Source organism: Labrus mixtus, chromosome 11 (assembly GCF_963584025.1).
Source record: "Labrus mixtus chromosome 11, fLabMix1.1, whole genome shotgun sequence".
Lineage (NCBI taxonomy): Eukaryota > Metazoa > Chordata > Actinopteri > Labriformes > Labridae > Labrus > Labrus mixtus.
Genome location: NC_083622.1, coordinates 26811801 through 26829334, shown reverse-complemented (window position 1 = coordinate 26829334; position 17534 = coordinate 26811801). Strand labels below are relative to the sequence as shown.

At 42.9% G+C, this 17534-nt stretch overlaps 1 protein-coding gene across 1 annotated transcript in view; it reads right to left on the bottom strand.

The window, feature by feature from the left end:
• Positions 1–12441: 12441 nt before the first annotated feature.
• znf407 (zinc finger protein 407) overlaps positions 12442–17534 on the bottom strand; it is a 158791-nt gene continuing 153698 nt past the window's right edge. The window contains exon 10 of the mRNA XM_061051142.1: positions 12442–14047. Within this exon, the coding sequence (XP_060907125.1) occupies positions 13173–14047 (875 nt within the window). The 3' untranslated portion in view covers positions 12442–13172. The remainder of the gene's footprint in view (positions 14048–17534) is intronic.

The window sequence follows — 17534 nt, the reverse complement described above, 5'->3', positions numbered from 1 at the left end:
TGTTAAATGCAGTTAAGTTCAAGTGAGGTTACACTGAATCAGCTGTTTATCAGTTCATAGCTTTTAAAAGTGTGTCTGTTTGTATTCCGTCACATTAGTTTTTCTTGTAAATTAACCTTCCAAATAGCTGTGTTTATGGTGCTGGGGAAATAGAGGATGGAGGTTTGATATAGAGTGACTTGTGAGTTTAGAGACAAAATGATTGCGGTTGGCTTGTTTTCTTAGTCGTCAAAATTTTACATTGGCAAGTCAGAGTTCAAAAAAGTTCACCTTGTTGAGGAAATCCAGAGTGATCTTGGCCTCAAATATGGCTGTCATAACTGCCAGTGTGACCCTTAATCTTGTGTGTGTGTTTTTGTGTGTAAATCTCTGAATGAAGACAGATATGTCTCCTGTCACTGAGTGCCTCTTTTGTCCCGTTTCAACCCAAATCAATGAAGGCAAGTTTACTTTTCTGTTTCTGCATGCATGTGTGTGTGTGTGTGTGTGTCTGTCTGTGTTCTGGGATCCAGCCTCTGATTACGGAGGGGTGAGTCTCAGCCTCTGGGATCAAGCTGAATGACTGGCTAAGCTCTCGCTGGTGTCAGTGGTGTTTAGCGTAAAGGGAAAAGTCTCTGCAGAGTTGCCCACTGAACAGGACTTTGTGTTTTTGTTGGACGTCAGCGGCCGACACTTGATGCTGAACAGTCCCCAGACTGTAGACCAACACAGAGAAAGGGGAGAACGGACAGACGAACTTGGGCATGCTGGGTAGCGAGATCCGGTGAGACCAGGGAGCTGGATCATGGCAGTTATGCTTCACTGATGTTAAGTCAAAGTTTGAGGTCACTATTGGACCTTCTGCAACCCACATGATTATACTTTCAAGATTATTTTGAATGTTGTGTTGTCTAATCTGAATTTTCCTGATCTTGTGTCAAGAGGCGGGGGGGGGTGTCCATAGCCACTAAAGGGTGTGAAGACAGTGTGATTATTGGTGCCTCACAAGATAACAAGCCACTAATGACGCTAAGTATTAACCAAAACCTCCAGCTTCTTGACATGTTAAATCTCGGTTAAAGAATGGCACACACACACACACACACACACACACACACACACACAGGCGAATCAGCTCAGGAGAGGCAAAAGAACACACTAAGGTGGTGGCAGAGGAAACAAGGAGGGAGGGAGAAAGTGAAGATCTGGGGCCTTGGCAGGAATCAGCGTGGCATGACAAGGCTCCCATTACATCTCATGTCAGCTCATAAGCTAATGGAGGCATTAGCATAGCTTATAGTGAGAGTATGAGTCATTGGAGATGATATATAATTTAGAGAATCAGCTTTAAAAAACAGGGATTTTGGTTTACACAGCTCTTGTTGATGAGAGCCCTCAGCAGATGCAGGGATATACCGAGGATTCATTTGTGTGCTGTGCATTAACGCAGCCTCTAACAAACATGCAAACATACTTGCATCAGGAGGCTAATTACTGTAGCTCATGCGTTACTGATACCATCTCTTATTTTTCTCCCCTCCCATGTCTAATAGTTGTGACATGAAGAACGCCTGGGGGTGGGGGGGGGCTTTTCATTGTGACACGTTTATGAACGCTAGCAGTGCACGTGACTCGAGTGGTGTGTGCACGTGTGTGTGTGTGTGTGTGTGTGTGTGTGTGTGTGCAGCTTTAGCAGGACTGTTTACGATTCTTCAAAGTGCTGTCGCGAAACACAAACACCCGCACTCGAGCCTGATAAGATCTGTTCACAATCTCCATCAAAGAATCAAAGTTAATTGTCATCTGTCACAGCTGAAGCGGTGCGAGGGCAGCAGCGTTGCATTTCCATCAAGACGGGTGCAAGAAAAGAGCGGCTGATAGGCTGTGACGGCTCCAGGGTAGTGCCTGGCGCCTCAGGGGCATCTCCCTGCCCAGAATCAAGCCTTCATTGTGGGGGGAGGGGGCTCTCAGGCCCCCCCTGATAATCTGACGCCCATTCTCCTCTCTGTCTCACCTGCAGGTGGGAGCTTGCACAGCTAAAGGCCTCTTCATAATCAACGCCCTCTTTCTCTCTCTCTTCTGCTCCTCCTCCACCCTGCCGTTTCTTTTTAATCCCTCATCCATCCATCTATCCCTTTCTCTCCTCACAGGTGCTTCCCTCCACTCTTGTTCACAATTAGCAGCTTGCGTTTGGGGGGGGGGGGGGTAAAATATGCACCAACGTTCATTCCTTTTATTCCAACTTTAAATTCCACACCCTCCTTCTCTCTACTACTTTTTTCAATCTTTTCTTTTTTACCCGCGCCCTCCTTCCACTCCCTCTCCGCCCTCCACTTCTGCTATACCTATCTATCTATAGTCCGGCAGATGCTGTCCCATTTGTACTCTCCCCCATGACATTCCTACGGGGGATTGCTTAAGGATTCAGGAGCCTCGGTGCTCATGGATCACACTGACACTTGGTCAGCATCAGCAGATTATGAACTATAGGCGCCTGACACCCCGCCATTGTTCCTCCATCTAAATATGAACAATAAGGCTCATCCGACGCCCACGCTGACAGCTTATTCGCTCTTATCACTCCTGTGGAGTCGCCCGGCATGATCCGCCCCTCCCTCTCTTCCCCCCCATGTACATACCTCCCCCTTCCTCCACGTCCCCACAGCCCCCCCATGCTCCACCCTCTACTTCCAACCAAAGGGCCAGAGTGGAGGGATTGGGAGGGAGTAAGCGAGAGAAAGGGAAGGAACAGGCAAAGGGCAGATAGATACAAGTGATAATGCACAGGATCACAAGGGCCTATTGGAGAATCATTTAGAGGATTCCTTTTAAGAAGAACCAAGGTTCCTCTATTAAGTTCATGGACACTTAAACATCTCTAGGCTTTAAAGGTGATTTAAATTTAAATTTAAAATCATTTAAATTTAAATTTAAATGATTTTTCACACTTAAATATAATATAAATCAAGTATATCCTCTGAAAATAACTCTGTGAGTCATGACTGTCTACAATGGGTGTAACACCGGAGTCCCACTGTCTGTGATGTTTTCAGAGTTTTCAGAGTCCTATCTTCACTTTGTTTACATCGGCGGGACGGCCGGCTGACTCCTCCCCTCGCACATAAAAGTTGTTTAATTGAGGGACTAGAGAAAAGAAGAATAACATACTGTACTCACTGCTTAACTGTGTTTCTAGATCACGCTCATTTCAGGTAAATTTACATGCAGTGTGAAGATACGAGCATAATAAAGATCACTAGCATTAGCATGCTAACACAACAATGCAGCGCGAGTTGTTTTGGTTTCATGCTGGTGCTCAAGGGCGACATCTGCTGGATCAAAAAATCACCTATAAAGCCTTTAAACGTTGGCAGAACTTGGATCCTCCTACCAGGCCCAAGTATTGTGCCATGGAATGCTAATATCTAAACAGGGATGTTATGCCATCCTTGTGGCAAAGGTCTTTGATATAAAAGCCTGTTCTGATTATGACGATGTCAAAACTCATTGTCACAGACAGCCGCATCTTGCAAAGACAAAAAAAAAGAGTTCCTTTGAACTGCATGAGATGCAGCGGGCTGGGGCTACATTAATAATAACATCTTCTCCAGTATTTAAGATGTTCAGGGGAAATTGAGTTAGCGGTGGAGGTTAGTGGCAATGTATGGGCTAAAAACAGGAGCTAAACCAGTAGAGACCAAAAAGATAGATGTTGAAAATGTGTCACATGAAGAAAAGCCAACCGTGTTCATCTTTATGCCACTCAACAGATACTAGATGATGCATCTGAAAGACAGCTAAGGGCTTTGACAATGATCACTCTGGTTGCTTGTCACTGCCACCTAACACAAAACAATGAGTACTGTTTGATCTCATGGAGAAAAGATACAGGCCAGTTAGCTTCTGAGGATGGCTACACAACTAAGAGCTCCAGATTTGGCAACACAACCTTACTACTAACATCAACAATGATACTTGAGTGCAAAAATCTTGAATTCAATCAAATTGCTTGTTGTATTTCGATGTGCAGCGCCAATCTCGTGGAGAGTAAATTGGTGAAGCCAAAGGAAAGTCTGTCAGTATAGCAAACAAAGTATGACAAGGATGTGGTTCGGATACGGAGGCTAGAATACCCGTTTAGCTCAGGGACATATTGTGGTTGGATGATAAAAAAGAAAACACTGGCTTCATGTGTGTAATACAGTTCCTTATGACTTATTGTATGCCAATGCACCACCACAACCTTCAGACTATTACTTCATGTCTTCCTGCATATACTTTCATGTACTTTCTGCGCTGGCTCTGAACGTTGGCATTGGAAGTAATCGTGAGGCGGATGGAATGCCTCAGGACACATGGTCAGTTTTCATACCATTTCTGAACTGAATATCACCAGAGTTTGGTTAATGGACTGTTTCTTCAACAACGACACCATCCTGCCACCAATCTGCACGTCTCTGTGACCGTCACATCTTCACAACCTCCACCAGCTCTTTAATGAGACTGGCCGAATTCCCTGTTGACAGCACACCTTCGACATAAAGTATGGAAAGAGAGAGAGAGAGAGAGAGAGAGAGAGAGAGAGAGAGATGGGTGGATGGATGGTGAAGAGGAGGAGAGCCATATGAGGAGAAGGAGCAGGAGAGCAGGAGAGCAGTGGAGAGTGGCGAGGCTTTCTGAGTGGAGCAGGAATTAACAGGGCCCCAGGGACAGCCAGATCAGAGCCAGGGTCCCCAGAGAGCACTTACCACAGGGGCCCCCCACGCTTGTTACAGCAAGGCAGGGGCCACATAGGAGACTCCCAGGGCTACACTTCACAAATGTGGGGCTCAATTTGCCATGCAAGACGTTTAAAAGGCAGACGGTCAGGGTGGCTGGGAAGGAAGCACACTGCAATTATGCCCCCGCTTTGAAATACCCAGCGATGAGAAAACCAGAGAAATTATAACAAGCTCAGATATGTTTAAGATCAATTTGGGAATAAATCCTCGCAAATGACGTATTCCTCTTCGCAGAGAATATTAAACTCAAAGGCTAACTCCCATGTAGGGTTTTTTTTTAGAGGGCTGAAATGCCAACCCGATCACTGGGGATGAGGGAATTAGCCAATAATATGAGTACTGTTGAATGACACAGACACCACCCATTGGCAGCGCTATAAATTTGTGACTGCACTTCTCCAGTGGCACAGTCAGGCGAAGTATCACATCTAATCCAATATCAGTGACACTAAAACTCAATCCAGTAAATGAGATCACACTGAGACTTGAGGCCTGATTTACTAAGAGAAAGAAGGAAAAGGCAGGGAAAGGAAAAGTAATAGACATAGGAGGAAAGCCTGCAGCCAAATAAACTTTTCACATGCAGAGATATTTGACATTCTCATTTTAGTCACATCATTTTAATAGTGAAGATGCAAACACACAAGAGCCCATTTTTACACATTTCACGCACTGATAGAAGTCCAATTGGACTAAAATGTAAGTGTAATAAATTAAAACAGAGCTCGGTTGCTATAGCGATCGAAGACGTCTGTTTTCCCTGAAAGTTGTCACATCTGCCCTTCAGATGTCCATAAGTCTTTTCCAGTTGCTCTTGGTGGAGCAAAAATTGAATTTTGTTGCTCAAAATTGATACTGCTTTTCAGCAGTATCAATTTGTAGTTAGTTGAAAGCAATGGATCACTGGGGCTCACAGTGTTAAATTAGTAAAGGATACCCACAGCTTTGTTTCCAGCAGACTGACAAACACATTTTCAACAACCTTTTGAAATGGTGAAAAATTAATAACGTTTCAATTGGGTTTCTCAGCAGCCGAGTTCAATCAATCAGTTCTGTGAATGTCAAAGAGGCCCATCCACAAGAAAAATGGAGCAAGCCTTTCAGGATAGGATTAATATTGGCCAAGCTGCTGTTGTTCTTTTGTGTGAGAAAATGTAAGCCATATTATTTTGGTAACAGAATACGAACAAGCTGGGAGTACCTTCAGTATAATAGTGATTGTATCTGGATATGAGTTAGGTATGGTATTTGTGAAGGTCAAGATGGAAAGAGATCATGTGAGTGTTTCTTTTCATCTCAGGTTGACAGGAGAAATAACACCCCTTTCTTTTCTGGTTTCCTTTTTTTTTTAAATGACGCTTAATGCAAGCAGATGAAAAAATCCAGTGGATATTGTAATGGGTACAACCATTCATGTTCTCAAAGGATCTATTCAATTCAAATTAAGTGAAATTTCTCAGCGGCTGTTGGATAGATTGCCATGATTTAGTACGGGCATTCACTAAACTAAACTCTAAACTTTGACCTGACACCAATATTTGTTCAATATTTAGATTTTCCTCATTATTTGGTGTTTTAAATACTTTCCAAACTTTTGTTCCCATCTAAAGTCTGGCAAGAGCATGTTAGCATTGTCATTCTTCCTCTTCTGCCCTACAAAGCCGACAGTAAACTTCCAATCTTTCTTTTTTATTTCATTTGAATTAATCCCAAAAAATGGAAGCTGTTAATTGTTTCAGTGCATCAATACATTGATGTGAGGCAGTAACCTCATCGGTGATGTTAGTTGAAGAAGGTGATAAATATGAGCGCGTATGATCACTTTTTTATTGCCAAACAATTAAATTGTTATAAAAAGCATTAAGTGGGGAAGCTTAGTGAACCTCAATAATGATCAACTTTAAGCAGTCATATAATGCAACAACAACAAAAACTAATGGATACAGATTAACACTTCTATAGGAAGATATGCAGTATAGGTTTATGCAATTACTATTTTATTTTTTTTATTTTTTTATTTATCCTTTATTTTAGCAGGGAGGACCCATTGAGACCGAGGTCTCTTTTCCAGGGGTTCCCTGCAGCAATACAGAAATAGAAACAGCACAAATAATAATAATAATAAGTGTCTTTGAGTATTTAGAAAAGTGCTATATAAATCTAATTTATTATTATTATTATTATTATTATTATTATTATTATTATGAATAAATACAAAAATATTAACAGTTAACAATAATAGCATCTAGACACTGAAACACATATTAAACACATTCTACTGATCTGTTCCCTTTTTGTTTTGGACAGTTTCCTGGTGTTTTGTGTTGGCACAGGTTGCTTTCATCTCTTTGCTGTATCCTGGAAGAATCGACTCTTGTAGTGACCCGACCTTTAGCCCATTAAAACATCAACGTTCCACCTTATCATGAAACATTTTATCAATCAGGAAACCTACCGTTTTTTTTCTCTCTTCATCAGCCAGGCTGTTTGTTTTGCTAAAATGAATATACCAACAGAGTTAACCCCTATACGACAGGACTGACGTGAAGCAGATGGCTGCAGCAGCTAACGTGGAAAAAGTGTTATCACAGGCTGACAGTGAAGATCTGTTATTCAAACAGAGTGGCGTGTTGGCGCAGGCGAGTGTGCCGACTTCTCACAGTCTACACGTGAATCAGACTCTGCGAAGGCCTCTGATATAAAATCGAGGATGTCAATTTGTTTAATTCAAGAGTGCAGATTGAAGGCAGAACACTTAGTTACCCTCCAGAGGTCTATATGATTGTAAATATTGTAAATCTAAATGGAGAGAAAAAAAAAAACTAAATTGGAACTGTTTTGAGAGCAAGTTCATTCAAGTTCAAGTTTCTCATCCATGATGTGCATGCTGTTTAAAAAGTGATGCTTGCTCTTCTAAGGGCAGAGGGAATAGGCCCTCCCTCATCATTTACTTCCCTTTCCTCCACAACTCTGTCTTTCACTGCCTCTTTTTTTATGTTTTCAAGTGCTTCTCCTCAGTGTTGTGTGCCTAATTAAAAAGCACTTACAGTTGTTTCTGGTTCAAGGTTGAAACGTTGCTATCTCATCATAGCGAGCTAATCAGATCCCTTTTCAATCACTGCCGCTCCTTAATGAAGTGCTGCAGACCGTCAATGGAGCAGCGGGCCTGCCTGGTCTTTTATTTTATTCTGTTTTTTTTTTTTTGGGGGGGGGGTAAAGCTGCTGCAGGAATGGAGAATGCTTGCCATTTTTGAGGGGGTGTGGGATAGAGTGGGCTGTCAGTATCTGTCAGGCACTGAGGTGTGTGTGGCAGTGAGTCTATGGGGGGGGGGGCAATAGGCAGGGATTAACATGATCAAAGACACAAATGCAGAGCCACATAGGAAAAGTAAGAGAAAAGGAGAAGAGCCACGCAGGGCTCCCCCACACCCACCCACCCTTCCCATCCCTTCCTCCTCCCCCATTTCCCCATAATAACTCCCAAGGAAGAGATGAACCGTAACTGAACCGCGGCTTCCCCTGCGCTCCACCTCGGCCTCCATCAACTATCGATTTACAGCAACAAAAATGACAAAAACAAACATTGGATTCTGAGTGTACATGCATCTCTACGCGGCCTATCGATGTTAGCATGGATGTATGTACACGGCAGGGTTTCAGGATTCTAGCAGGCAGGGCGCGTGTAGGGGGGAGACGGACAGGAAATAAACAAACAAGTCGGGTTTAATAGAATTGTACCTGGAGCCCCGAGGACACGCACAGACGCACAAGCAGAGCGTATCAGCAGGCATGCTAATACTGCCACAGGGAAGCCAAAACTAATAGTAGAGACATTAAGAAAATGATCCTCAGGCTGATATGTTTCTATAGATGGCGACTAAACAGAATTGCCATATTTATCATACTCAGGGAAACAGAGAGAGAGGGAGAGAGAGAGAGAGAGAGAGGAGAGACCCCTGTACACACTTCTGTCCCTCTCAGTTTTCCCCAGGAGAGTGATGAGTGTTGCCCCGGGGATCACGGGCAAGTTAATGTTTCTATGTATGAGAGTGCACACGTGACTGAGCTATTTATTTGTATGTGTGTGTCACCAAACACACTGTGGCCCTACTCCAGTCCCATCCAGCCCACAGTGGGTTAGGGTTTGTAGTAGTAGTAGTAAAGAGTTCCAGAGTCAAAATAAATATCTAGACCGAGTTCTTCCACCAGCTGCCACAGTTATTATTCTCAGCGCTGCTTTCATGTTCTTTCAAGCACAAGTATGTAGGATATAAAAAGATAAGAATTTGTTACATAATATGTTATATAATTTCTATGGGTGCAATTCACAACAGTCCAACACAAAAGCAGTCCTGCTGCAGGACTCTTCAGAGCAACGTTTAACTTGAAGGTCACATCATGCTAATACACTTTTGCATGTTTTTGGAACAGTAATATGTGTCCCTCGCCTGTATAATGTGCACTGCCTGTGCACTGTAAATGGATTGAGCTTGTATATTTCTTTTCTAGTCTTCTGACCACTCAAAGCACTTTTACACAGCTGGTCACACCTACACATTCACACCCTGATGACAGAGGATGTAAAGTTTCCATCAGTATTAACTAATTCAATTCATACGGTGCCAACAAAGAATGGGGAACAATTTTAGGTTAAGTGTCTTGCTCAGATCAGACATGTAACTGCAGGAGCTGGGAATCAAACCGTCACTTTTGACTAAAGTGTCTGCTAAATGATTTGTAGGATTGAAAAAGGGAAGGCTGGCTATGCAAAGGGATAGCATCTAACTCAGCAGCAAGTCCAGATGATATCAAAAGACTGCTGTTCAAGTTCTTTTTGTTCGGCTGCATTTGGTCCAGAATTAAACAAAAGCTTGAAAGGTTAAGGTCAAACGTTGCTGCTTTGTTGATTCCAACCTCTCACTCTGAGGCCTTATCACACCTGGGCGGCTGGATGAATCGATAAGTCCATGCAAGCTAGAGAGAAAAAACGAAACATAAACGGAACTCCCAATATTACAAAGGCACTTATTGCATTACCCAACATAGACACGGTCATGATCTGCTGTTCATTATAAAACGATCGAGCATAGCAATATAGGGCATCTAAAGTAACATTTATTTCAAATTAAAGTGATCAGTGTTCAACAAATGTGTCAAACAAAGTCTTAGTTATGCAGTAGACTGAGGTACCTCATCTGGTAAAAGTAGCTTTACCGAACGGTGCCTGGCTGTACAGGAATGAGCCTGATAATACCAAAGAAGTAGCCTGAAATATATTTACATCCTTAGTGTTGCTTGACACTATAATGTGTTACTTCCACCCATGCTTCCACATCTTTACACTCATCTCTCCACTGACCCCCCCCCCCCCCCCCCCCCTGCCCTTTTCCGGCTCTCCAATTAAGCATCAGCAGCAGGTTTCCATCAGCCGTCTGGTCGTCTGCTGCAGGACTCTTCAGAGCAGAGGCCTGTCAGGAAATGAACTCATCACTGGGTGACAGCTGCTAATTTCTCTCTCTCCCATGTCACACGAGTGGCCTGCTGCAGTTAATAATGAGCCATCCAGCCCTGATTAGAGAGCAACACGGGGAGGGTGGAGATGCACACGATACAATACACAATCACTGCAGAATTATGTGAAAGCATGGCAGTAGACAGACAGACAGACAGACAGATTCCTATTCAGAAGCCAAACACCATCAATGGAGAGCTGTTTTGATGTGTCACAGATGACCTTTCCTTTCATATAAGGTCAATGAGAAAATGTCATATTCATGATTGTGTGGAGAAGAAATGTGATAAAGAACATAGTAAAACGTTCATACATCAAACAACAAAACACATTTCCTGTTTGGTATTTTCAAAAAAGAAATAACCTTTTTATCATTTTGTTCTTATTGACAGATTTATGAAGTCTACTCTGGATACTTTACTTCCCCTGTAAACCATCATGGTGAGAACATGTCTCCAATATTTTTTATGAAGATTTATTTTTGGGCTTTTTAAACCTAAATTGGACAGTGAATAGTCAGAAATCAGAGAGAGAGAGAGAGAGAGAGAGAGAGAGAGCGAGAGAGAGAGAGAGAGAGAGAGAGAGGGGAATGACATGCTCCAAATGAGCAACAGGTCGCTCGAGGACTGCAGCCTCGGTACATGGCTTGCACAAACTAACCACTAGACCAACGGCTCCCTGTGTCTCCAATTTTATCCATTCAATCGACCAATCAATATTATATCAATATATATATTGATTATACCAACTCTTCTAAACTGTTTTCTTTCTATGACATTGAAAGTTTGGTCAATAAAGTTTGACAAACAGGTTGGCTAGAAATGATAAAAATGTATTATGTATTTATTTGCTTTATGTAAAAATAAATTTGATTACAATTTTGAAATTAAAATGGATAATATTTAAAGGCTTTTAAATAACTTAATAAAGAAGGTCTGGAACTTTATCTTTATGTTGTTTAATATTTTAACTTAAACTATGTGCAGTGTCTTTGAGTACACGAAAGCGCTTTATTATTACTATCATTATTAATAGCAGTGTTTCCAGAGCTAAGATCAGTAACCGTCAAAGCGGTGGCTACATCTGAATAGTGGTAAGACTATTGTCTGGATAGAAATTAAAAACATTGTAATGATGAATTATTCTTATCTTTTCGTGTCTGTAAATGATTGACCACCTACTACAACTACTCCCACAGACAAACACACCTCTGTCTGTAGTTTGACATGAGTCAATTCTAAGGTGGTGCTAAATGATTCAATGTGAGGCACTTCAATGTTAGTGTAACTTTTCTAACCACTCAGAGTGATATAAAAACTTTGGCTCTCTGCTCTCAGGCAGGTATTGATGCTCACTCAGAGAACATGACCTTTCATACACCTGCCCATCTTTGCTGAATGGGAAAAAATAAGAGCGTGAAAAGAGTGAGTGAGTCCACAAGTAGAACCCGGAGCAGGAGACAAAGACAGGCTGAAAGGCAGACAGGTGTTTTGTTAAATTACAGGCCCCCTCCTCTCTGGGTGGTTGTGGATTTTGCTGCTCTTTCACTTCTCTCTGGCCTCACCTCTCTCAACATCCATCGGTAATCCTCTCACTTTTCCTGCCCACTCCTCCACCACTCTCTCCCTCTCTCTCTGTCAGCCCACCTTCTCGCTCTGCGTGCGCAGTGTGTGCACGCGTGTGCTAAAGGGATGATCTTTTGATGTCCTCGGTGTGTATGAGTGCTTTGTCTCTCTACTTTCAGCGGTCGGCCATTGTGTTTGCAGCCGTCATAGCGCTCTCCCACTCACTCCATCAGAAAAGCAGGTCTGTGTAGGGGCCTAAATGAATATTGATTCTCCCTCCAGTGCTGAACACTGGCGGGGAAAGAAAAAGGATGAGTGTGTTGTACACGATGAGCAGAATGGGCCTGATGGGCAGAGAAGAGAGGATGACGATTAGGATGATGGTGATCATGATGACGATAATGGTGATGGTGATGATAATGACTGTGTTAGTGATCAGTAGGCATGATGGGAGCCATCATGCATGTGATGCATGTATGTGATACATGTATGTGCATGCTGCTTCTTTCATAAGGCTGTACTCTACATGTAATCGCAGTATTGATGCTGAGATGTGTGCTTGACATGATTGACAACAAATGCTTTAAAAAAAATCGGGGCATGCTTGTTAAAAATCAAGAGCAAACTTTATTGTCAAAAAATGAAATTGCATTCATGTTTTAAGATGACTGAACTGTAGAATTATCAACTCTAATTTGTTACATATAAATCATCTTAAGGATCTGGTTTAAAAATCTTCAAATCCATGAAATTCTGATTTTCAGAACTGATCATCATTACTACAGGGGAAAAAACTCAAATAAAACTACAGAAAAAAAAGACAAATGAAACTATCGTGTCTTTGGACACATGAGAAATCATTACACCACGAACAAAACTTCAACCAATGTATCTCAAAGAAAACAAAAAGCATTTGCATGAAAAGTTTGTTTTCCCCTCTAGAGAGAGGAATACATGTCGTTCTCTATTCTTATTTTATAATTTAACACTCAAAATATTAGAATTGTGAAAATGAATATCAGGAGGATATGTTGTTCTTAAATCGTTCATGGCATTAATAAGGTGGGGATTGTAGTCCTGGTGGTGGTGGTGGTGAGGATATCAAGTTAACTCACTTAGCACCAAAACCTCTTTCCTCCACTGTCCCTCTGAATAAATGATGTTCAACCTGAGTTTAGCTTTGCCCCAAAGAGGAGTAAAGAAACAAAACAGAAGTGATGTAAAAAAACAAAAAAAGAGGATTCAAACAGGGTTAAAATGAGGGCGGGGGAGAGGAAGACCAATTTTGATTTCCCATTAAACTATAAATCTTGATCTTGTTTTTTTGTCCTTCCTCTAGCCTTCCAGCACGATGTTATGAGGGGCTCCATCCAGATACACCACCATCTCCTCTCCTTCCTGCTGCTCTGTCTGCTGCGCCTCCTCCTCCTCCTCTCCTGCCCCTGACCCTTCATACACGCCTTCCTCCACCTGTAAGGTGCAGTTGTCCAGCTCGGTAACGATATAATGTGTCCCCTCGTCGTTAACAATAACCTGTGTCAAACCTTCCTTCATCATCTGGGACGCTGCGAGCTGCAGCACCTCCTGCATGTCCCCCCGGCCTCTCTCCTGGATGACTTGCATCTCCTCCTGCTCCTGTTTCACCTCCGACTGAGCCCCGCTCTGCACATCCTCCGCTCCCTCAGAGGTCACCACCTCATGAACGACAGCTGCCTCTCCTTGCATTTCCTCCTGATGGCCCATTTCGCTGACGGCGCTGAGGAGAGCGTCCAGAGCTGTGGATGACTCAGAAACCATCTGACTCTGTCCTGCTACCCCTCCTCTTGTCACGGCCCGCAGCCCTTTCCTGGCTTCCCCGGACTCCAGCACCACGTACTGGGTGCCGCCTCCGGCCAGGTGGGCCCCAGCGGAGGCCACTTCTCTGCCTGAGGCGATGACCTGTCCGTCTTCTGTGATGTGGAGCACCTCCGCCACCTGTCCGGCCATGGCCAGCGTCTGCAGGGTGGCGGCGGCCGACTCCTCCAGGGCCTGGTCGATGGCCACGTTCCCTTCGCCATAGCCCTGGATGATGATGACCTGCTGGATGGAGCCGTCGTGGCCGGATGCATCATTCGAGCCCTTCTTACTCATAGGGGAGCCCACCAGTTCTGTCTCCACAAACGTTGCCCCCTGACCCTTTAGGCGACATTCGAAAGACTTGGACACGATACCTGGGGAACACAGAGACACATTTCTTACTACAGCTCACCTTTTTCAGTTTTCACGTTTTTTAAATTAAGATTCATTGACTGCTTAAACTGAAAACCAAAACCCAACAGAAGGATATGGACTTTGAATCACTTGAAATATTCCCCTTGTGAATGCATGTTTTATAACAGTAAAGTAAGACGACGGTGGTCTGTAAAAAGAGAGATAGAAAATAAGTTTTTGAGTCCAAACAGAAAATCAAAGGCAAGATGTTCACAATCAAACCCCGGGGAAGAAAACCAGCCACAAAGGAATGTTCATTTCTTCAGTTTCTCCACTAATACTCTCAGTAAGCATTGCTGTTGAACTTTCTGTTTTTACAGCCAAAGCTGTGAACAAAAAGGAGGACAGCTATGAAGAGAGGAAGCTGCTCTAAAAGGTGATGTCACACTTCATGTATTTGTGTCATTAATGTATGAAAGGAGACAGAATACAGAGATATTAGTTTGGCAGACGAGTGCGCTGAGATACGGCTGGTGCTAATTGAGCCACACTGTGCCCTCTCAGATCACAGGTTGCCATGGCGTTTCCAAGGTGACAGGAACAGTGTTAGAAATGGCATTGTTTAAACAGCGCTGGTCTCAGACACTTGTAGGGCTAATCTATGCAGAGAAATGGGGATTTGAGACAGTGAAGAGGAGACTCGCCTCGGCTTCTGAGCGCAGATGAACATATTGAAGAGACACTTATATGACCACATATGGGACAATTTCATTGACTGTTTTTCCTGCAAAAGATTAGCACTGTATGGGAAATGGTACAACTGTTAAGACTCATGAAACCCTTTCAGATTCTAAAAATTCTCTCTCTTCTCTGAACTTTTCATAAAATAACAGGACAACCTCTGTTTGGAACTTGGTTTCCTGAAAAGTTGACATTTTGAGGTACAAGGTTTCCCACCCAAGAGTGCAGACGAGATCACAGATCTCAGAATACATACAGGAACAAACTCATCAATCATTGATGTTCCTATCTCCCCCAGACATTTAATGTCCTGCACTCACACTGTGACAATGTGATCAGAAAGTCAGAGTCTCGCTGCAAACAGCCTCTGACCCAGCCGTGCCCGTCCTTTCTCCAGAGTAAACAGCCACAGAGATGTGTTGGCGCCTAGTCTTCCTCTTATTGAACAAGTACGCAGTGAACACGAGTCTGTGGATACACTGGACTAATACTGGATGTACCTTTTAAGAGCTTCAACATGAATTGCTGGAGAAATGAATGTGGAACCTTTATGTGTTAAGAGTGTCTCCGACATCATATAGAACTGTTATGGCCTGGACAGAAAACACACTTGATAGTCTCAATGAAAACTAGTTTTTTTTTAACACTGAAGATTGTAGAGCATTTATAGATTGTCTACAAAACTCTAAAAAAAGTGTTTTTCTATCAATGCTTCCTGTTCCTTCAAGGCTTCCATATATGAATTTTCCCTTTACTTATGTCACAACTAAAGCATACAACAAGATACATGCGGAGAACCTTGTTGAAGCACCAAGGCTCGATTTGAAAACCTTTAGAAATGAAAAGCCCAAACCTACATCAGTCGACATATGTGAGGTTTAGTTTAGTAAAGGAGCTAAGCAAGAATAATTCCAGAAGCTTCATCTTCAGAAATCTCATTTTATAAAGAATCTCAAATTCATGCAGAAACTGGAGACCATTTCACCAATGTGTTTTTGCTTTTCAATCATAATGGGCATCTTGACGGAAAAGTTACAAATGGAGCTGAGTGGAAGTTCAAGCAGGAAGACTGATTTTCTCACACATTCATTTCTTCATTCAACTTCATCCTCTCCCTCGACCACTTCCCCCGTCTCTCACCCCTCTGGTGATCAGCTGATGATGGCCGTTTGTAAGTAATTAACCAACCAGATTCTGCCACAACCACTCCAAACCAATCATCCTGCTGCTGTCAAATTTTAAAACCTGTTCCCTCTCTTCCACAGTCCATCTGTCTTTTCAGTGCGATCTCTGCGACCCTTTCTCCTCCGCCCCAGTCACCTCCATTCCACTTCAGCAGAGTTCAGATTCAGAGCATCTGTAAGGATCAAGCTGTTTTTACTCTCCCTCTCAGTAGATTGTTTTGTCTTCAGCTGTTTTCTCACAGGTAAAGCAGGCAAGACCTAATGTTAAAACAGATGCTGATGTAATCCAAGATGGCGGAAACAACACGTCAGGGCTGGGGTATAACTGGACATACTTACTGTATCAATGAATTAGTGGAAAAGAACATACTGCGAGCAGAAAAGAAAATGAAGCAGCATTAAGATTTCACCAGTCACATGTTATCAACGCCATCACCCCCGCCTGCCCGCTCGCTGTGAATTTCCTTAATGTTTCCTGCTGCCTTCTATAGGCTCAGCCCGACTTCACATTAAAAAATTTCACTAGGAGGGCCGGCAGGAAAATTTCCAGTTAAAGTTGGGCGTTAAATTAGCCTGTTAGCATTCACACATGCAGCTAAACCTGAACATTTTTTGAGTTTTGTGCATGTGTGCAAAGCATTTTTGTGGCTTTTTGGGAGATGCAGAGCATTTACTACAAATTCTATAAAACTACAAACTGTGTCTTTTTACTGTAAAGGAGGACTAGAGCAATTGTTTGGAATATTTAGTCCACATTTAATACCATGACTTCATGTGAATGGTACATTTTCCTGGCTATTGACAACAGAGAAGGCTTTTTAGTTTGCCTCTTGTCTCTACTTGTCTTCACATTTCTTGGTGCACATCCCTCTCCTAACTACACTTATGTATAGGTGAACTATTAAGTAATTCTCCACGATACTGCAGAGCACAGGCACCAAGTCTGTGCACTATATATCACATTGGATCGTACTATTTGTATCTCAAGTGACAAGCAGAGTAGTTAGTTTGTGGATGGAGTCAGCAGTGCTGCACACAGCCAGAGGAAGTTGGCATTTTGAGCAGCAGAGGTTACCTATTTACACAGAGCCCATGCTAACTGCCTACGCCAAAACGCTACGAGCTGAGAGGTCGGCTAGAGAGGACAATAACTCTTTCTGCTGCATTACCATAAAACCTGTTTGTGTGTGTGACTTAGTGTGTGTGTGTGTTTGTGTGTGCAAGAGAAAGAGGGCATATTTTGGTCAGTTTGTGCCAAATTTGTGTTAATGTATGTATTTATGTGAATTTAGCAAATCAAATGTTGTGTGTGTGTGTGTCAATATGTAGGTGGATGTTAGGCTGTTAGGTGTGTGCGTCTGCAAAATGTGTGCCACGATATATGATCATTTGTATGTATATGCCAGTCCCTGAATGTGTGTGTGCTGTGGGGGGTGGTAAGGCTATGCTGGTGTGTCTCACATTAGCCATGGGGTGCTGTCGGCGGGGCCCGGCGGCGGCCCGCTGAGGTTTATGGAGTGTCACTCAGTCGCCGCAGCCGTGAATCAAGTTAATGTTGCAGATCCCATCTCTTCAGTTGTCC